Raw genomic sequence first — 21,798 nt, 5'->3', positions numbered from 1 at the left:
GCGGTTGAGACACGCCGGCAAAACAATTTCAGACAGACGTTATTTATTATTTAATAATTAGATTTGTATGCCGCCCCTCTCCGAGGACTCGGGATAAAAAACCCAGTCTGAAGGCAATTCCTTCCACTGGTTAATTATTCTCATTTAAGGAAATTCCTTCTTAGTTCTAGGTTGAATCTCTCCTTGATAAGTTTCCACCCATTGTTTCTTCAACTGCTTTGGGAAACAAGTTGACCTCCTCTTTGTGGCAGTCCCTCAAATATTGGAACACTGCTATCATGTCATCATAGTCCTTCTTTTCATTAAACTAAGCATACCTAATTCCTGCAACCATGTTTTATGTTTTAGCTTTCAGCTCCCTAATCATCTTTGTGGCTCTTTCCTGCACTTTTTCCAGAGTCTCTACATTTTAAAAAAATAAAAATAAAATTGCTATCCTACTCTGTTTGGCAAGAAATCATGAAGTGTGGGTGGGCTTGTTTGTGTGAGTATGCACTGTTGTTTTCTTAGTGCCTAGCATAAGCTGAGAGTAGGAAGAAGTTACAATTACAAGGGAAGGAGGAGTCTTGATGGTGATCCTTAATGAATTACAGAACAATAACAAACCTTCTTGAATCTATAAATCCTTCTTTGATGTGAGCATAGTGTTAGAGGGGCCTTTGGACTCCATGGGACAACTACTAAGAGAAACTTATCTTCAAAAGATGGGAATCCATCACTGTGTTTCAAACAATGAGGAAGTTTGTTCGCTGAGGAAGAACATCCAAGGGATTAGTTGGGCTTATCCAAAAGATAAGTAAATACCTTGTATGCTTGGGCAACCATTCATATTCCTGTGATGTTACCAGAAGTGGGCAAGAAAAGAATTATTTTTTCTTTTGTTCAAAGCATAATTTTTATGAAAGATGTTACTGAATCAATAAAAGACAAATCTAAAGGAAAGAAAAGAGAAGAAGAAATAATAATAATAATAATAATTTTAAAAGTGGAATAATAATAGAACACAGATCAGAAAAATAAGTGACATCAAATCTCCTTTGCAACAAAAGTTAGCTTCTTTCTTAATAATATAAAAATCCCTTCAGCCCTTTATTTAGTCCTTTTTAAATCATCAGATCCATGAATCATCACTTCACGTTCAGCAAAAAGTCTGTAAAAGATTTTCAATCTTCTAAAAAGGTCCTTATTGTTTTCTGCCTCACCCAAATAAGTCAGTTACAGTTGTGAAACCCTTCTGGAATGAATCCATTTGGGAAAACCTGATTTAGTCTGAATAAAGTCCAAAACTTTTCTTTCTGTTTTCCTTTCTCTGTCTTGAAAATAAAAACTGGGGGGAAAAAACCATGCCTCCATTATCAATTTCTTAACAAATCACAGACAACTCTCATTTTAAATAAATTAATTGACGGGGGGGGGGAGTCTTTATTTCAAGTAAGTACAGAATCTTTGAAGTGTTTTATTGATGGCTGAAGTGTGTCAAACACCAGAAAGTGGAAGATTTAGACTCCCAAAGAGTTAAATTGATTCCTGCTTCCCAGGAAAAGAAAAGGGTGGGGTTGTAAATGTCCATTATTATATTAAATAAAGTGAATAAATCAGTGAAAACCCAAGAAACAGTCCACACATGGCTGAAGCAAGGAAATTTGAAATAATTTGAAAGTGCTTGAATTCTACTGCACATGGTGGCTCTTTCAACAAGGCTTTAAATATCTACGGGACCACCTTCTGCCGCACAAATCCCAGTGACCAGTTAGGTCTCACAGAGTTGGCCTTCTCCGGGTCCTGTCGACTAAACAATGTCGTTTGGCGGGACCCAGGAGAAGAGCTTTCTCTGTGGCGGCCCCGGCCCTCTGGAATCAGCTCCCCCCAGAGATCAGAATTGCCCCTACCCTCCTTGCCTTTCGTAAGCTCCTTAAAACCCACCTCTGTCATCAGGCATGGGGGAACTAAGATATTCCCTCCCCCCAGGCCTATACAATGTATGCATGGTATATTTGTGTGTATGTTTGGTTTTCAATAAGGGTTTTTAGTTATTTTAAATATTAGATTTGTTATATGTTGTTTTATTATTGTTGTTAGCCGCCCCGAGTCTACGGAAAGGGGCAGCATACAAATCAAATCAAATCAAATCAATAAATAAATACTGTAAAATAAGACGCCACTCAGGATTATGATTTTTTTTTTAATACTCCATTTGTGGTCTTGCTTTAAAAGTTAATTATGTATGTTTACATGTGATAACATTTTCTTTAAAGCATGTTTGTAAATAAACAGGAAGAAGGAAATAAATGAGTGAGGAATAGAAAAGGAAAAGTGAAGAACTTTATATGTTTATCCATATATTAAAAATGCAATGAAATATAATTATCTAAGGGCACAATTATCTTTGTTTTAAATATTTGGTATGACATATTTTAATGAATCAATTGTTTGGAGATATATAGTTTTTATTTTTATTTATACCTATTAACAACTGTATTAACATAGTGACAAAGGAGCAAATTGTATGCTATGTGATTTATTTTGCTAGTTGTTAATGTATTATTCTATTTATTTGCTTCCCTCGGCTTTTGTTCTTTAAATTTTGGTGAACATTAACTGAATAAATATTGATTGGTATAAAGAAAACAGAAAGTTGCCTTAAATAAATTCCAACCCTTATCCTCAAGGATCCATCAAGAACCAAAGTCACCAATTCTTCAGTGCAACATCTTATGTTTCTTTTTTTCATTTTTTTCCAGAGACCTAAAGAACAATTTGATTAGCATCATTCAGCCTGGAGCTTTTCTGGGTCTTCAGGACCTGAAACGCTTGTAAGTAATAGTTTCAGCTTCTCTGGAACATATGGCAGCTAATTTCCTACTCTTGATTCTTTATTCTGCAAGCTACCTTTAATATTTACAAGTGAATCCCACATCCCCCCAATTGCTTAACTTCCAAGCCCAGAGCCATTTCAAAAAGCTTTAAGTAATGTGTAACCTGTCCATAACTCAAAATGCCTAACTGTTTACTCTAAGTGTCAGTTTCCTGATAATTTCAACAAAGATGCATGTGGTCACCATTTTCTGAGCTGGGTGTTTATTTTTCCAAAAGTAATTGCAAAGTATGCTTGGAAAAGACAAATCTATCCTTTAATTCGCCTCCAGTCCTCATTCAAGTGCTCAGGTTTTTGTTTTTTTTGTTTTTGGTGATTTCATGGATACTAAAATGATTGACCATTATTTTCAGGGCAATTTTTATTGTTGCTTTTCACTGTGGTCTACAATCTCAACACTTTTAATAAATCTCCCAAAACAAATGCTGATTCTGCATAGTCTTTTTGAGATTAGCCAAGAACTAGATCAGTGGTGGATTCTAAAATAGATTGCCACTGGTTCTTGCATGCGTGATGCTTCTGCACATGCATGATGTTTCTGCACATGTGCAGAAACATCCCAGGCGGTGGGCAGAGGCCGCTGCCACTACCAGTTCTAAGAACCGGTCCAAACTGGGAGCAAACCACCTTTGAACTAGATCAGTGATGGCCAACCTTTTTTCCTTGGGTGTCGAAAAAGGCACAATTATCTTTGTTATGAATGCCTTGGGAGGGCGAAAACAGCTTTCCCCACCCCCTGAAGGCCCTCTGAAGGCCTGTTTCCCAACTTCTGGTGGGCCCAGTAGGCTCGTGTTTTGCCCTTCCCAGGCTCCAAAGTCTTCCCTGGAGCCGGGAGAGGGTAAAAACCTCCTCCTCCATCCCCCTGGAGGCTCTCTGGAAGCCAAAAAACACCCTCCCAAAGCATCTGTGTGAGCCCAAAATCAGCAGACCAGCACACATATGCATGTTGGAGCTAGCCTAGGGCAACATCTTGCATGCCAGCAGATATGACTTCGCGTGCCACCTGTGGCACCCATGCCATACGTTTGCCATCACTGAACTAGATGCTGACATTTAAAGGTGCTAAGCAGTTCAGAAGTATGCAAATGTAAGTAGATAAATAGGTACCACAGTATTCTGTGTGCCCTGGTGCATAGTCATACTGGCCAGATGACTCCAGAAGCATCTTTGGACAATGTTGACTTCCTCAGCTAAGAAACGGAGATGAGCACTGCTCCATAGAGTCAGACACAGCCGGGCAGGGGACACCTTTACCTTTACCAATATACATTCAAGGTGTACAAAGTGTTCCAGCAAATTCAGACTAGGCTGTCTCAACACTGGGATGCCTCATGAAGAGAAACCTCGTATACTCTTAATATTCACGGCTGCTTACGGACTGTCTGTGGCTCCCCTTTTTTTCTCATTGTTCTGCAGGGATCTTTCCAACAACCGCATTGGCTGCTTCAACGCTGGCCTCTTGCAGGGACTGTCCAGCCTTATCCGTCTGTGAGTATTCAATGGCAGTGGTGAAGGTATGGTCTCACTATGAGCCTCTGTACATGTGCTGTTTACAGGGACCCTCATTTCTCAAATCCGTCTTCCAAAATCTGGGTTCTCTCCAAAGGTGTGAATGTCACCTTCCAGAATTCCCACTTGGCAAGGTCAACATTGACAGCTCTGATAGTTAAGTCCACATAACTGAAAACTGTTCTGGTTGGAGAATACTGCCGAGCATAGAGGGCAAGCATGGTGGTTTTGCTTTTCTTTCATTATTCCTTTTCAACTTATTTTGACAGGGGATCCTGAAATTTGAAAGGGATTTATAAGAAATACTTCCAATTGGGATCTATAGATTTAAGAACCCAACTCATAGGAGCAATCCCATGGCAGAAACCTGCTGCCAATTAAGAAAAAACACAAATACTTTTGGCTAATTTTACTTATTGATGTTCCTTATACAAATTCTTAAACTTAGCTATCTACAACTAGTAGTCATATTGATGATACATCCTTAAAATAAAAGCAGTAGGTTGTTGGGAAGAACAGTAGAAAGAGAATTATTGTTCTCACATCTGTCCTGGACTTTCCTTAGCTTTCTGATTGGCAGTTGGAGAGGACAGGAGGATCCTGGGGAAGATAGCTCTTTTGGTCTGATCCAGCAAATCTCTTGTTTATTTTGTAGTAATTTTAGCATTTATACCCTGATAATTTTTGTGAAGAGTTCTTAGAAGAATTTACAGAAAAATAAAAGGCAGAAGTCCCTGTCTTCAGGCTTACTAATTAAGGAAGAAATGATACAGAAGATACAAGGGATAGGAAGGGAATAAGAAAACCAGAAAGCTCAGGCATTATTTGCAGTAATTCTGTTTTGTATTATATCCAGCTGTCATGGAAATGAGCAACTTAGGGATGCTCAGATAGAAATTCTCATCTCTAAAGCAGATGGTCTTGGGATGATATTGCTCTTCTTTGCAAGCTCCTGATAGATTCTGTAGGAGAGGACTTAGTTAGGCTTTATGGTCTTCTGAGATGTCTTATTTATTTATTTATTTATTTATTATTTAGATTTGTATGCCGCCCCTCTTGCGCCCCCAAAATAAATTGAATCCCTGATTGCATTTCTTCATTCACAGTAAATTTATGGAAACCATAGCCAAAAGATGAAATGAGGAAAAGTGACTTTAATTATTATAAAACTATATCATCATTGCTGTGTGGAGGGCTCTATGGAGCCCTGATGTTTCAAGAAAGGGTGCTTCTCTCTAAGTACCAATTGCAAAAAGAATAGAATGCCTGAAGTAGCTTTCTTGCCGCAATGAATGTCATCTTAGGCTTTTTTGGTCTAATTGCGTAAGTTTAACTTATTTTGTTTCATCTCTTTGACAGGAACATATCAGGAAATATCTTTGCCACCCTCCAACGTGGAGTCTTTGATGAGTTGCTGTCTCTGAAAGTTCTGTAAGTATTTTGTGCTTTGTTAGTCAAAAAAAAAGAAAAAAGCAGAGAGGAAACAATTATTTTTTTCTAAGTAATTGATGTTGGGGTTGGTGGGACATCTGGGTCTTTCTGCATGAAAAACCATGCTCAGTCACATTGTCCTCCCCTTTGAAGCCCTCTGGACAGAATAAACCAAGTCATCACCCAACTGTGGACAAGGTTCCTCTATATTCACAGTGCTATCTCAAGATGCTGGAGCTTTCTAACTAACAGATTAACAGAGTTGGAAGGGACCTTGCAGGTCATCTAGTCCAACCCCATGCCCAAGCAGGAGACCCTACACCTGCTTCTACCTAGGATCAAACTCACAATCTCTAGGTCACAGCAGCACTCATATTCTAGAGAAGTTTTTATTATTGAGGAGGGACAAGCATCTCTTTCCGGTATAACTTTTCCTCACTGGTACTTCCTCTTTAATTTACATTTCTCTTGTTCTCCAGTGACTTTGCCACTGAATACCTGACCTGTGACTGCCACTTGCGCTGGGTCCTAGCCTGGTCCAAAAGCCATTCTGTCCAGGTATCCGATAAGACGGTGTGTGTCTACCCCGGCAACTTGCATGGGAAGCTACTACGAAACATCAGAGAGAGCCAACTGCGCTGTGGTGAGGCCCCCTCCTGAGTGAGTGAGTTTGCTTGGTGTGCAAAGGAGATTTGTTCAATAGTCCAGGGCTCCTTCCTCCTTCCGGGATACCTCTCTGCTTCTATTCCATTCCATTCGCTGGCTGGGGAATTCTGGGAGTTGAAGTCCAAATATCTTCAAGTTGCCAAGATTGGGAAACACTGGTTTACATTGACCCCAACCATCCTGGATCTCATTTTATCTCCCTAGGAAGGATAGAAGGCTGAGTCAATCTTGAGCCAATTAGTATTGAAGGAATCGAACTCCTGGCAATGCGAGCAGAGTTAGCCTGCAATACTGTTTTCTAACCACTGCACCACCATGCAATGGTTGGAATTCTTTTACTTCTTAGTATAGAAGGGATGGTGGTGGTGGTGGTGGTGGTCAGCTGCAAACCTCTGCAATTGATCATCCTTTCAGGATTCCATTTTTGATTACTGAAATATCAATATGTAAAGTGTGTCTACTTCGTTTTGCAATCCCAAGAGGACTTCAGAGCGGCTTACCAAAAACCTCACCCGCAACTCCCATGTCAAGCAAAGCAACATGATACCTCTGGGATGCTTACAGGGAAAAATTCCTGAGGTCATTTTCTCTCAGCTGATTGAATCTTCAATATGGCTCTTCTTTCCCATAGCGTAGCATAAGTAGCTGGATCTCCATCCCCACCGGTGATGGAAATAAGTTTTTCCTTGCTGGCAATTCTTAGAAGCAGCAGAATCTTACTCAAATGAACATCGCTGTAAAGTACAATGCTCAGAGGTCTTGCAAAAAGTTTGGCAGGCGTGGAGTAATATTAGTATAGCAGCAAAGCAGACAGGCAGCTTTGGAAACATGTGATCCTTGACCAGTCTGTACACATTCTGTTATTCAGCACACAATTTCATGTTGACTTCATGCAGAATTTGGTGGCATGGTGGCTCAGTGGCTCTGGGCTTGTTGTCTGAGAAGCCGGCAGCCCAGTTTTGAGCCCTGAGCACCAAAAGACAGGGTAGGCTCCTTCCTCGCCCCAGCTCCTGCCAACCTAGCAGTTCGAAAGCCTGCAAATGCAAGTAGATAAATAGGTACCACTTTGACGGGAAGGTAACGGCACTCCATGATGTCCTGCTGACCACATGACCATAGAAATGTCTTCGGACAGCGCTGGCCTTGAAACAAAGATGAGCACTCCCATAGTTGGCAATGACTAGCGGACTAAAATCTGCAGGGACACCTTTTCCTTTTTAAGCTTTTACATTCAGAATTTAGCAACCTTTCTTTTTTATTTTAAATGCAGAACATTTAGTTAATAGAATAATAAAGGCAGGTTTTTCAAAAAAAATATTTAAAAAATTCAGATAGATGTATCTGGACAAGTATTCTGGGCATATCCTCCTGGATGTATTTATTTCTTTTCTTTGAAGGATTGAGTATAACTGGCTTTGACTGCTGACCAAGGGGGGTCTTTGGTACATATCCTTTCTGTAAGAGGGTCCAGGATATGACTGTTTTGGGCTTTCTTCTCTCATTTCCCTAAAATCTAAGTGAGGTCTCTTTCTCTTTTGCCCACAGAAGGGTCCCCAGAGCTGCACACTCATCAGCTAATCCCCTCCCTGAGGCAAGTGGTTTTCCAAGGAGACCGACTCCCTTTCCAATGTACAGCCACCTATTTGGACAACAGCACACACATCCTTTGGTACCACAACCGTGCACTGGTGCAGGAAGATGAACCCAGTGGCATCATCTTAGAGGACAGCCTCATTCATGATTGCACTTTAATCACGAGGTACTAAGGGGTGAACTGGGTCAGTCAAAGAGGGGAAAGTTCTTTCCTAATTATTTCCAGTCTTTGGTCTAGCATAGCATGGCTTTTGGGCAGGCTCCTTTCTACCCACATGGTCATTGGGCGAATTGATGTTGACGCTGGTGAGACCCCATTTGGAGTACTGTGTTCAGTTCCGAAGACTTCACCTACAAAAAGATATTAATAAAATTGAACGGGTCCAAAGACGGGCTACAAAGATGGTGGAAGATCTTAAGTATAAAATTTATCAGGAAAGACTTAGCGAACTCAACCTGTATAGTCTGGAGGGCAGAAGGGAAAGGGGAGACATGATTGAAACATTTAAATATGTTAAAGGGTTAAATAAAGTTCAGGAGGGAAGTGTTTTTAACAGGAAAGTGAACACAAGAACAAGGGGCACAATCTGGGGTTAGTTGTTCCAAGCATGGAACAAACGCTCAGCAGACGTGGTTGGTAAATCCACAGTAACTGAATTTAAACATGCCTGGGATAAACATACTGTATATCCATCCTAAGATAAAATACAGGAAATAGTATAAGGGCAGACTAGATGGACCATGAGGTCTTTTTCTGCCGTCTTCTATGTTTCTATGACTAGTACCAGTAGGAACTAAGGCCATGATGGCGAACCTACGGCATGCTTGCCCAAAGTGGCACGCGAAACCATGTTGCCTGGCCCTCATGGCGCCACCCATTCCTCTTCCGGGTTTCTGTCATGCAAGTCTGCCTGACGATCAGCTGGCCTTTGTACACTGAAGACTGGAAGAGCTGGTCTTCCGTTTTCTAGCGTGAGCATGCGTGCTGGAAGACTAGCTGGCTGGCACGCATGTACATGTCGGAAACCGGAAGTTCATTTTCCAGGGTGCGCATTTCCCTGGGCAGTTAGTCTTCCAGGTTGCATCCCAGACAAGCGCACATGCGTGTGCTCCCTTTCGGGCACTTAGTGGTTCGCCATCACTGAACTAAGGTTTAGCAAAAAAGATGTCCTATTGATTCATACATAAGCAGTACCTTCAGAGTACAGGGATGGACACAGGGGTGGACTGCTGCCCGGACGCAGGGGGGTAGCGAAAATGGAGCTCCACCCCAGAGCAGCCATTTTGAACTGAAAAATGTTGAAAGAAAATGCAGGGAATTCTGCATAAGCCATACCCACAGTGTGGAAGTAAAAGTTCACTGGATGGACATATAACCATTTAGGTCATTTTTGTAGTTGGCTTTGACTTGATTCCAAGCAGAAAGTCCTAGAAGGAAGACTGGTGTCTGCCTTCTTAGCAGTGGCTCCCTGTTCTGGAGTTCCCACCCAAATTGATTTGCCCAGTGACAACATTGCTCTTTTCAGAATCTTGAAAATATATGCTTATTCCTTCAGGCATTTGCAATCATAGTCATGCAGACCCAAGAAAGTAGGCATTTTAATTAGCCATACAATATGATCCATTGGTGCCGTCTAAATCAAATGCATAGATTCCTGGGATTATGTGGCTCCATGTAAACATAGGAAAAGTCAGTACGTCAGGAGGCACTGAGAGATGCGGTGGGCGTGTCCACATCTCTTCCAGACTTTCTGCTTCAGTTCCCAACAACTTATATATTGCTAATTCTGTGTGTAAAGAATGTGATGTAAGGAGAGGAAATATGGGTTGGGCTGGTCCATAGTTCAAAAGCTCAATTGATCATCAATCAGCCTATGTTCTCTTCTAAACGCATTCTCTGTTTTCAGTGAGCTCATCTTGTCCAACATCCATGTGTCAGCTAATGGTGAATGGGAATGCACCATCTCCACTGCCCAGGGCAACGTTAGCAAAAAGGTGGAGATTATTGTGCTGGAGACCTCAGCCTCGTACTGCCCACCTGAGCGGGTTACCAACAACCGTGGAGACTTCAGGTAGGGGCCAAAGTGTGGCAGAAGCTGTTACCAGGAGCAGAACTGAACAGCTACGATAGGTTCCTCAGAAGGTGGTTGAATTCGTGTTCCAGAATTCTGCTCATTTTGCATGAGCTAATATGGGAAGAAATTGTCTTAACGGGGAATGGTTTAGTTCTGCCCTGGTCCCTTTATGTCTTTAGGTGCTGGAGAATCAATTTTTGAAGAAAAGTAGGCTGGACATTTGCAATAAATGATAACTTACATAACAGATAAACAAGGGAAAGATTCAAGCTTTGAGAAACAAAAGTATGAGCTGTGGCCAAGAAATTTAAAAAAAATCAAAGTTGAATATTTGAGGAACAGCCAGTACATTTAAGTTTGGCAAACCCAAATTTTCCTAATTAGTTGCAGCCATGGAAAAATGATCAATGAGGAGAAGATGGAATGAAGACCCATACAAATATTATGAGTTTTGGCTTGTAGTTTTGTAGCGTGAATTACACACATGGATAACTTTGCTGAAAACAAGGATGTCCATACGCCTCTCCCCACACCCCCAACCCACTCTGTCACGTACGAGGAGTTACGTCTGGGACTGTGCAAATATTTGAAAGGGGCAATGGGTTCAAACAGGCACTTCTTCAAAGCACGGTCATAAAGTATTTTCAACTGGCAAAGTAGCTTATAGAGGTCGAACAGCATCACTGCAAAAGTTGAAGCACGTCAAGAAAGAGAAGAAACCCCGATTTATACAAGCCTACTTATGGGTCCTTCTTCTAGCAAAAATTGCTTGCAAACTCAGTGGATCTCCTTCTCTTTTGCCCTTCTCTGCCCTCTTGTGCCTTGGCAATAGAACTGCAGGGAAAGACCAGAATCGGAAGGCGAACGCTCCCCTTCGCTAGCATCTTCCTCAAACAGCCTAAGTTGGCTTTTCCCCAGGAAGCCAACTCCCAAAAGTGCAAAGCATTTCTTGCAATTGTAGGAGACACCCCAACATTCTTTAATTTGAGAAGACGGGAAGGTGAAGCTGCTTCCTTTGAGCTCCTGCTGCCTTTCCAGCCCTGCTGGGACAAGGGCTGGGTTGGAGGAGCAGCTGCAGAAGAGCTGTCTGAATCCTATTGCAAAGCCCCCCTGCCCCTCCTGGGGAAGGCAAAGTCAGTGAGGGATCTGGGATGGCTGGCAATTGAGGCCTGGGAATGATTAAGCATCTGTTGCAAGGGAGGCCATCTGAGAGGCCCGCTCTGGCAGTGCAGACAGGCTCCAGAAACAGGAGGTGTTGGAATTTTTCTGGCACGAGAAAAAAGGCTCATGGAGTCGGCTGTAACCTTGGCGGGGTCTTGATGGAATATAAATTACTGTGCAGTCAATGTGGCTTAAATTAACAGCGGGCCCGTCTTCTAACTCCCTCCCCTTCCTTCCACCCATGGCCTGCATGAGCAGGAGAGAGCCTGGGATTAGGCGCAGGAAAAGCAGCCACAGCAGAAGACCAGCGAAGGGTTGGAGGATCTTCCCCATCTGTGCCCAGTTGGGGATCCCAATGGGGACCAAAGGCCCGGCCTGTTGCTCATAAGAGCTGTTTTGCAAGATTCCTCCTTTTCAGGAAATCCCTGACGGGAACCTCACTGAATGCCAGATGTATAAAGAGATGGTTAGGAATTATCTTCTGGCTTTTATTTTATTGCATTTTATTTTACTACAGAAAGGGAGGTGAGCATTCCATGTGCTGGTGGAGGAATGGCATATTCAGCTTTCTTTTCCCTTTCCTTCCTTTCCTTTACTACTCAGTTTTAAACAGCAATCCGAGATCTGATTCCTTCCTTCCTTCCTTCCTTCCTTCCTTCCTTCCTTCCTTCCTTCCTTCCTTCCTCCCTCCCTTCCTTCCTTCCTTCCTTTTTCCTTTCTCTCTTTCTTTCTTTCCTCCTTTCCTTTCCTTTCTTCTTCCCTTCCATTCTTGCAATTCCAGAGGTTTTGTTCAGGGGGGGATTAAGACTCCAGGGGTTCAGCAAACCATTTAATCGAACCACTGCAAGCCAAAAGGTCCCATTGAGAAGGCCAAATATGTTGTTCTGCTCTTGTTAGGCTTGCTGTGCTTCTGCCACTCATCACTTTGGGGAGAACCTATTCTGTAAAACTAAAATCCCTGTTCTAAGCTTCCAGATAAAAATGTTCTCTCCCAACTTCAAATCTCCTTGCCCCATTGGAAAATGGGAGAGATACTCCTTAAGGATCTTGGTGCTCATTACAAACATATTATAGGAGAAATATCCCATTCCCCCTGCTACATCCATCATCAGCACAGCTCCAATACTCCTCCCCACCCCACACACTGTTGGTTTTCAAACAGCTAAGGAATCATGTGCCTGATTTGTGCTAGCTTGTCCTTCAGTTACATCATAAGATACATGAGCTGCTGACCAATGTATTAAAATGCTCTTTTTTGGATGGGTGGGGAGTGGCGCTGGAGAAAATATTATTCTTGGAGGGTAGGTGGAGAGAACAAGCAATCCACTTTCACTTGATTTGCACATTAGTGCTAAGGCAGGGTTCTCCATTTGTTCCCCAACCCCTGGGGGAGGGCAATGTCATGACAAGGGAGGCTGCACAGCCTTGAGGAAATATTATGATTTAAATCTTGACTTAAGTCTTGGGGGTCTGTAGCCATAAAATATATTTAAAGGCAGTCTGTGGTGAAGAAATGGGTGAGAATCATTGTACTAAGGTCTTCCTTTCCCTACTAAATGTAAAACTTGTTTGAGCTGTGAACAGGGACAAGAAGAAGAAACTTATCTCTGTATAAGGGGTATCTCTGATCTCCATTTGCCTTTGCTCAATTCATCCAGCTGTTTCTGCTGGCATGGGAAGGAAGCGGCTTCAAAATTCTGTTATCCAGATGTTGAAGCTGCTGAGCCAAAGAGAGCTTTCCAGGAGGCAAATAACTGGCATTTGATATTTCCTACGTTTCAGACCTGAGCTGAAGCAATGGAGTCTTTTTTCCTACATGATAGAACATCTTCAGTGTTGAGTCCTCTCACACCTTATCTTATGCCACCCTCAATAATTCCTTCATTTTCCCGTGGTTCATTCATTCATTCATTCATTCATTCATTCATTCATTCATTCATTCATTCATTCATTATTAGATTTATAGGCCGCCCTTCTTCTCGCGGACTCAGGGTGGCTAATGATTCCATACGCCCCTTTTCTGGGATCTACCTAACATTAGCATTTGATTAGATGGACATAAACATGCTTTGATGGCTCTTCTCCTCTTTGTCGCTAGGTGGCCACGGACCTTGGCTGGCATCACTGCTTATCAATCCTGCCTCCAGTATCCCTTCACTTCTGGGAATGCAGGCTCTGGCCATGAAAAGCAGGCATGGAGACACTGTGACCGCACAGGCCACTGGGAAGAAGGGGACTATTCACACTGCTTGTACACCAGTAATATCACCCATGTGCTCTACACCTTTGTCCTGGTGAGTAGGACGATAAGGGCTTGTTCCTCTGGTTGCCTTTGAGTATTTTGCAGCTGCTAGGCAGACCAACTCAGATGTTGCAGCAAGACATTATCACAAACAATAGCCAAGAATGGCTGGTTCATTCCAAGAGGGAGATTGTTTTCTGGTGCAGCTCAAGTGATACAAAACAAAATGACAAAGTAAATGTTTTGAAGCACGGGGAGAGCCCTTTACCTCCTTGCCATGTATAATGAAAATTTACCCTTAACATACCTGTATTTTAGAGATCCACCTGGCCCATGTCAGCACTGCCCACTTACTCCTTTCCATGATTTTTTTTTACATGTTTAGCAGTGCTATTAAGTCACAACCTCTCTACATATTTGCCAAATACCTAATTAAGGCCCATTTTACTAGTCATTTGTTGTACATCCTTCCCTAATATATTGTATTTTATACAATTAGCCCTTGAATTTGTTTTTATGGACTTTTTTGTAAGATCCAGTTTTTCACATTGTATTCTTTTTGGCATGTCTCTTTCCCCCTTTTTACTTAAGAGTGATGCCAATGTCTCTCATTTGTCCATCCATCTATAATAATGTGGTCCACATAATATCACAGGATGCATGAGCCCCTTTCTTGCAGACTTCTGAGTTATAGCTGGCCATGGTTGACTGTCCTGTCCTGCTCATCATTGTCACTTCACTCTGACTACATCTTTTGAACACCCACAGGATGGCATCTGCATTGGTAGATCTCAGTACGGTGGTACCTCTACTTACGAACTTAATTCATTCTGTGACCAGGTTCTTAAGTAGAAATGTCTGTAAGAAGAAGCTATTTTTCCCATAGGAATCAATATAAAAGCAAATAATGCGTGCAATTGGGGAAACCACAGGAAGAGTAGAGGCTGTTTCCTCCCAGGAGATTCTTAGAGAGGCCCCACGGAGGCTTCTCCCTGCCTTTTCCGGTTACAGTTTCAGAGGCTCGGGTTTGTAAGTAGAAAATGGTTCTTGAGAAGAGGCAAAAAATCTTGAACACCCGGTTCTTATTTAGAAAAGTTCATAAGTAGAGGCATTCTTATATAGAGGTATAACTGTACTTCTCTCACAAGTGGTGGCTTTTTTCTTTTGTATTCCATCACATTTTGACTTTGGAGAACTGTCAGAAAACCTAACACTGCAACTAAGCAGGCTTTAAACCAACTATCTCTCCATTTTGTAAATTAAGCATTGCCCGATATTGAGGATGGAGAAAGAGGATTTAGACTGCTTTGATATTTATTCTCATTTATTTGCTGACAGATGCCTATCAATGCCTCAAATGCACTAACCTTAGCCCACCAGTTGCGGGTCTACACGGCTAAAGCTGCCAATTTCTCAGATATGATCGATGTCATCTATGTGTCTCAGATGATTGAAAAGTTCACTGGTTACGTAGACCAGATCAAACAGGTAAGTGCATTACCTGTGGACCTGATTCCCTTTTGTTCATTTCCCCACTTTTATGATGGTGGGGAAAGGAAGTGTGTGGGGGGGGGCACCTCTACATTCCATTTGTTGCTAAATATGCTGAACATATAGACAGTCCAAAGTAGAGATGGGCAGTCTGTGGCCACCATCTGATCTTAGAATCCAACTTTCCTAACAAGATGGCCTAGCAAGCACATCTTTGATCTGGAGTGAAATGTCCAATGATTTCTTATATCCCAAATTGCTTCCTCCCAGCTGACCGAAGTCATTGTGGAAATGGCAAGTAACATGATGCTGGTAGATGATCATGTTCTGTGGATGGCCCAGATTGAAGACAAAGCTTGTACCAGTATAGTGCGCTCCTTGGAGAAGATTGCAACTTATGCTGTCAGCACCAACTCTCAGCATATGGCCGTGGTAGGGATCCAACCTTCCCTAGTGGGTGGAATGGGAGGGATGGCAGAGGGAAAGGCTAAGCTTGAAATGCAAATTACAGATACATACTTTGTGGTGGGGGAGGTGGGCAAGGAACTAGAATCCAGGATGGGAAAAACAACACCGGTGAAATAGGAATATTTTTATACTCTGGGAAGGTTTTGAGTTGGCTGACACTGAGATATACAAGATCCCGATGATATTTTTTGACAGCTGTTGAAACTCAAGCATCCTGACATGTCTTTATTTATTTATTTATTCATTCATTCATTCATTCAATTTTTATGCCGCCCTTCTCCTTAGACTCAGGGCAGCTTACAACATGTTAGCAATAGCCCTTTTAACATGCTAGCATATTGCCCCCACAACCCGGGTCCTCATTTTACCCACCTCGGAAGGATGCAAGGCTGAGTCAACCTTGAGCTGGTGATGAGATTTGAACCGCTGACCTACAGCTTCAGTGGCCTGCAGTACAGCACTCTACCTGCTGCGCCACCCCGGCTCTTATCTCCTCTCCCTCTCAGTTCCTTGTCCAGTTCCTCAATGTTCCTATTGCTTTAAACTTTCCATACTACCTTAGAGGAGCATAACTACAATGTAAAAGCTATTAGGAGATCTTAAAGAGGGAGAGGACTTTATGTGGCTGTTTCTATCAGAAAAGCCCCTATTTGTGGCAGCAAATATGGGGAACACACCCCACAAAATTGCCATGAGAAAGGCCATCTGCCCAGGAACTTGGATAGCAGTAGGTTTTAAAGAGCTAGAGACTTCAGATTAGGACAAAAGAACTAATGGCTGATGACCCCACATACGATGGCCTAGATCTTCACAAAGCACCTGGCTTTTTTTATGCAGAACTCCAGGAACATCGCCTTTGAAGCCTACCTTATCATGCCAGAAAGTTACCTGGGCATGAGCTGCATGGCTTTTCAGAAGCGTGAGAATCTTGGTAAGCGTTCTCCACGACAGGAACGGTATTCTGAATCCTTGGCGGATCAGCAGCTGAAATTCCGTTGTGCTACGGGCCGGCCAAACATTTCCTTGTCCAGTTTCCACGTCAAGGTGAGATGGAATGGGGAAGAAAGGTTTTGGGTGGGTGAGGGTAATAGCATAAGGAGAAGGTGCTCCTTATCTCTGGCATAGCAATTGGTGATGTAGGGTTTAAATTAAGGAAATAGTAGGAGAACCTAATTTCATTTCCATATTGCTTTTCCATGTAGAGAAGCATCCTATATTGCTAGATTTCTCATATCAGAACATAAGACATAAGAACCAGAACAGCCTGGAAAACGTTATCGACATATTTGAAAAACTCATCAACATATCTCAATCATGATGAAGGAAGGAATGATGAAGGAAGAAGAGGAGGAAATTATTATTCTTTATTGGCGAAATGTGATTGGACACACAAGGAGACAAATTCCTTGTGTGTCCAATCACACTTGGCCAATAAAGCATATTCTTTTTCTGTTAACCATTGATTGAGATATGTTGATGAATTGAGACATCATTATGTTGCAAGGACAGCTATAAAAAGTTGTATTTCATAACCAAGCAAGAAGAATAGCACTGTCCTGTTTTTGAATGATTCCTTGATCATGAAAGAAGAGAGAGAGTCAACCTATTCTATAAAACACAAGATGGCAAGTCAAGAAGCAATTAGAAAGTAACCAAGGAGAACCTAGCAACCTAGAACTAAGAAGAAATTTCCTGACAGTGAGAACAATAAACCAGTGGAATGGCCCCACAACCCCACAAGTTGGATTTTAAGAAGAGATTGGCCAGAATGGTATAAAATCTCCTGCTTCTGCAGGAAGTTGGAATAGATGACTCCCAATGTCCCTTTCAACTGCTATTCTATTATTCATTGTGCTTGGGTGTGTCAGCACGGGGACTGTTTGTGTATCCATCCCATTTGCAATTGTTATATATGGGAAGGGTCACAAGGATTTGACTTGGTTCCATCTTTAGCTTTCTTGTTCCTCTTCTCATTAGAACAGCATTGCTCTGGCCTCCATTCAGCTGCCTCTGGGCCTCTTCTCCCCACCAGTCCCCCACCAGCCCATGCCCATCAGGTGTAAGCTTCAGTTCCTGGTGTTCCGCAATGGAAAACTCTTCTGCAGCACTGGGAATTCTTCACACCTTGCTGACGATGGCAAGCGACGCAGCGTGGCCACTCCGGTGATCTACGCAGGCACACGTAAGAGACCTCAGTTGCTGTGGCAGAGAAGGACATTAGCCCACTGCAGGAAGGAACTGTGTGGCTGGCAGCTTCATTGGGAAACTTGGGACCATGGCATGGAGATGTTTATAAGTCACCTGCTGTGGGATGGATTGCCTGGGAACAAAGCAGCTGGCACAGAGGTGGGCGGCTAAGTGTGCTCGCCCCCGTGGCTCTGAGTGCTAGTGGAGTCCAGCACAATTCTGCTCCTGCACCTGGTAGAGAAATTGCGTGCGGACATGCAGGTGCGCCACGGGTGCATCTGTATGTCTGCATGTGATTTTGCTACCTGCCCAGGTGCAGTAGCTAGCACTCAGAGCCACAGAGACGACCACATGTCACTGTCCCACCTTAGCAGCCCACTTCTGAGCTGGCATAGTTAGTGGGGCCAATCTGGAAATTCTTGTCTACCAGAAGGTGAATGTCTATGGAGATTCTCAACCATCCCTGTCATGGTTGTCCCAAAGGTGCTTTTCCAAAAGGCAATATTGTGTTTCCCTGAAAATAGGAGCCTGTCTTCTATTTTTTTTTGGCCTTTGAAATATGGCCTTGGCCTTATTATCGGGGGGAGGGGTTTCTTATTTTCAGGGTGCAAGAGGTGGGCCAGGCCGCGAGATAAGCATCTTACCTGAATCTGGCAGTTTCATGGCATCTCTCAGCTGGTCTGTGCAGGGAAACAACTTTGCAAAGTACAGAAAAACTTCTCGTTGCGAGAACGTAATTGCTCATCCCCATGAGAAGTTTTTCTGTACTTTGCAAAGGTGTTTCCCTGCACAGACCAGCTGACAGACGCCACTCGGGTATGGTGGGGTAGGGGATGGGGCGGGTCAGGCTGCAAGACGCACATCTTACTGGATTCTGGCAGCTTTTGTGTCTCTCCACGTCATGGTGGCAGATGGGGGGGGCTCTCTCCCTCCTTCCGCAGTGACTCCAGAACTTCGATCCCTGTCTCGCCTCCATCTCCTTGCAGGCAGGAGTGAGTTTTAAAATGCCAGCGGAGGCAGAGCCCAGAGGAGCCGAGCCACTCTCGTGGAGTGTGCACAACACAGCAGCGGAGGGAGTTGGTAAAACTCACCCAATAATATTACTAAAGTACAGGTCTTGTGTCAGTGCCCAAACGCATCCACCTCTCTCTCTCTCTCTCTTTCTGCCAAAAGAGTGCCTGACGCAAAAAGAGCTGTCCCGGCAGGGAGAGTGAGAAAGAGAGAGAGCAAGCGAAAGGCAAATACACGCATGGATCATTTCATTCTTCAGAACTGGAGAAGCTTCTTGGATGAGAAGCAAAATGTTTTGACCAAGCTCTAAGAAACAAGTTGGAATCACTTTATAATATGTAAATAAATATTTCACTCTTTGGTTAAAATGATTTATACAAGAAATACCTCCGACTGGTGGTGGGGTATGATTGTCTGGTGGTGGGCACAATCACTGAGCACATGGGGCTACCTTTGAAAAATGTTCGGAAACTTCAGATCGTGCAGAATGCAGCTGCGAGAGCAGTCATGGGCTTTCCCAAATATGCCCATGTTACACCAACACTCCGCAGTCTGCATTGGTTGCCGATCAGTTTCCGATCACAATTCAAAGTGTTGGTTATGACCTATAAAGCCCTTCATGGCACCGGACCAGATTATCTCAGGGACCGCCTTCTGCCGCATGAATCCCAGCGACCAGTTAGGTCCCACAGAGTGGATCTTCTCCGGGTCCCGTCAACTAAAGAATGTCGCTTGGCGGGACCCAGGGGAAGAGCCTTCTCTGTGGCGGCCCCAGCCCTCTGGAACCAACTCCCCCCAAAGATTAGAATTTCCCCCACCCTCCTTGCCTTTCGTAAGCTTCTTAAAACCCACCTCTGCCGTCAGGCATGGGGGAATTGAGACCCTCTTCCCCCTAGGCCTTTACAATTCTATGCATGGTATGTATGTATGTATGTTTGGTTTTTTATATTAATGGGTTTTTAATTGTTTCTAACATCAGACCACTATTGTACACTGCTTTATTGTTGCTGTTAGCCACCCCGAGTCTCCGGAGAGGGGCGGCATACAAATCCAATAAATAAATAAATAAATAAATGTTATATGTCATATGTTGTGTGTGTGTTTTTATATTATAAAAATCAATACAAATATTTTTTTTTAAAAAGAGAAGCAAAATGTTTTCAAGGAAAGAAACAGTAAAATCAAGTTGCCTTTTGGAAAAGCACCTTTGGGACCACCAAAAAGATAGCAAGGTGGTGATATTCTCACCTGGTGTCTAGATCCTAATGGAGAATCCATAAGCATCATCAATTTTTACTTTTCTAAAATAACCAAAGACCTCCTTGCATGACATCCTTGGAAATAAAGTGGATGCTAAAGGCTGGTGCTTTATATTGTTGTTGTTTTTAATCAGAAGACTCGAACTTTATTTGCTCTCCCTTGCTGAGCAGTAGCCCTGTGGAATTTATTTAAGCAACTCATTTAAGCAAATCAGAAAGAATCCTGATCCTGAAAAAAAAGGTAGATTAGGCAAACCCTATCTCAGCAAACAAACACCTCCTGGGCTTAATTTGAGTTCTGAGCACTTCCATGAACTACTTAGATAAACCCCTGGTTCTGCCTCCCACAGATGGCTGTGGCGTAAGCAATCTCACCGAGCCAGTCATCATATCATTGCGGCATTTGGACCAGGGCAAAGATCGCACAGCGGCTTTCTGGGACTTTGACATTCTGGGTGGTTATGGCGGCTGGAGAGCCGAAGGTTGCCAGCTGATCCTTCAGGAATCCAACTTCACCACTGTCAGCTGCCGACATCTCAGCAACACTGCGGTCTTGATGGTAGGCAAGAGATGGTGTATGGTGTATTATATTTCTGTTTAGCCCCTGGGTATGTCACACAAATTTTGGCCAAATTTTCTTTCAATAGAGCAAGAAACACTATTTCTTAAAGACCTACAATTTTCTACACCCTGTACATGCCTAATGATATGCAGCTTTCTTTGCTCCCAGACTAGGATAAATAATATATACAGATAATAGTTAATAGGTAATGTGTAACAGGTAACAGGTAATAGATAATAGATATTTTATATATACAGTATATAAATATATGTCACATGTTTTTTTGCTGAATTTGAAAATTAAGGGAGACTAGGATAGATCTATTTCCACCTTATTCTGGCCTCATCAGCTAACCATACTCACTGGGACTTGAACCTGCAACCTTTGCCTTGTAAGGCAGAGAATTATCCTCTAGGCTACAGTATCCAATCCCTTCAGGTCTGCACCAGGGAAAGGTTACATATTTTTGTGTCGAATCACCCTGGTGTATTGAAGGAACATCACAGCTCCTTATTTGCCTCTCGGCCCAACCAATATATATATATATATAGACACACACACACAGAGTATATATATACAGTATATATATACACAGTGTGTATGTATATATATATATATATGTGTGTGTGTGTGTGTGTGTCTGTGTCTGTGTGTCTGTGTATATATATATGTATATGTGTATGTATGTATGTATATATATATATATATATATATATATATATAGTATACATATAGTATGTGTATATATATACAGTATATATAAATAATATATATAATACCTGTATTATAATATAATAAATAATATATAGAAATAAGAGATAGATAGGAGCATGCATAAGAGCACCAGTGTGCTTCTGGTCCCTGTTCTGTTGCCCTGATTTATTTAAAAATGTGCCAAGTTGTCTATTCCTGTTTAATCTTCCTATTCCACAGATACTTATAAAGACTTAACATATTACTGTTAATTCTGTTACAGTATTGTTTACTAGGGTTATATTTTGCTTGTCCTTCGGTATCTCAAGGGCACTGCAGTGGCCCAGGTTCGAGACCTGAGCTCCACATGAAGGGGTGAGCGCCCGTCCTCGCCTAGGGGTCCTGCCAACCTAGAAGTTCAAAAGCACACAATTTCAAGTAGATAAATAGGTACCAGTTCAGTTGGAAGATAAAAGGGCTCATGACATCATGCTGGCCATAGGACCAGGAAAATGTCTTTGTACAAAGCTGGCTCAATGGCCTTCAAACAGGGATGAGCACCATCCACTAAAGTC

At 42.6% G+C, this 21,798-nt stretch overlaps 1 protein-coding gene across 2 annotated transcripts in view; it reads left to right on the top strand.

The window, feature by feature from the left end:
• ADGRA2 (adhesion G protein-coupled receptor A2) overlaps positions 1-21,798 on the top strand; it is a 154,252-nt gene that overhangs the window by 120,417 nt on the left and 12,037 nt on the right. For both annotated transcript variants that reach the window (XM_070765454.1, XM_070765455.1), the window contains exons 3-14: positions 2,742-2,813; positions 4,292-4,363; positions 5,744-5,815; positions 6,295-6,458; positions 8,027-8,240; positions 9,982-10,146; positions 13,409-13,604; positions 14,891-15,040; positions 15,314-15,475; positions 16,349-16,555; positions 17,489-17,693; positions 20,319-20,527. In XM_070765454.1, the coding sequence (XP_070621555.1) occupies positions 2,742-2,813; positions 4,292-4,363; positions 5,744-5,815; positions 6,295-6,458; positions 8,027-8,240; positions 9,982-10,146; positions 13,409-13,604; positions 14,891-15,040; positions 15,314-15,475; positions 16,349-16,555; positions 17,489-17,693; positions 20,319-20,527 (1,888 nt within the window). The remainder of the gene's footprint in view (positions 1-2,741; positions 2,814-4,291; positions 4,364-5,743; positions 5,816-6,294; positions 6,459-8,026; positions 8,241-9,981; positions 10,147-13,408; positions 13,605-14,890; positions 15,041-15,313; positions 15,476-16,348; positions 16,556-17,488; positions 17,694-20,318; positions 20,528-21,798) is intronic.

Source organism: Erythrolamprus reginae, chromosome 12 (assembly GCF_031021105.1).
Source record: "Erythrolamprus reginae isolate rEryReg1 chromosome 12, rEryReg1.hap1, whole genome shotgun sequence".
In the NCBI taxonomy this organism is placed as follows: Eukaryota; Metazoa; Chordata; class Lepidosauria; order Squamata; family Dipsadidae; genus Erythrolamprus; species Erythrolamprus reginae.
Note: the sequence above shows the minus strand (reverse complement) of the source record. Positions and strands in the feature narration are given on the sequence as shown.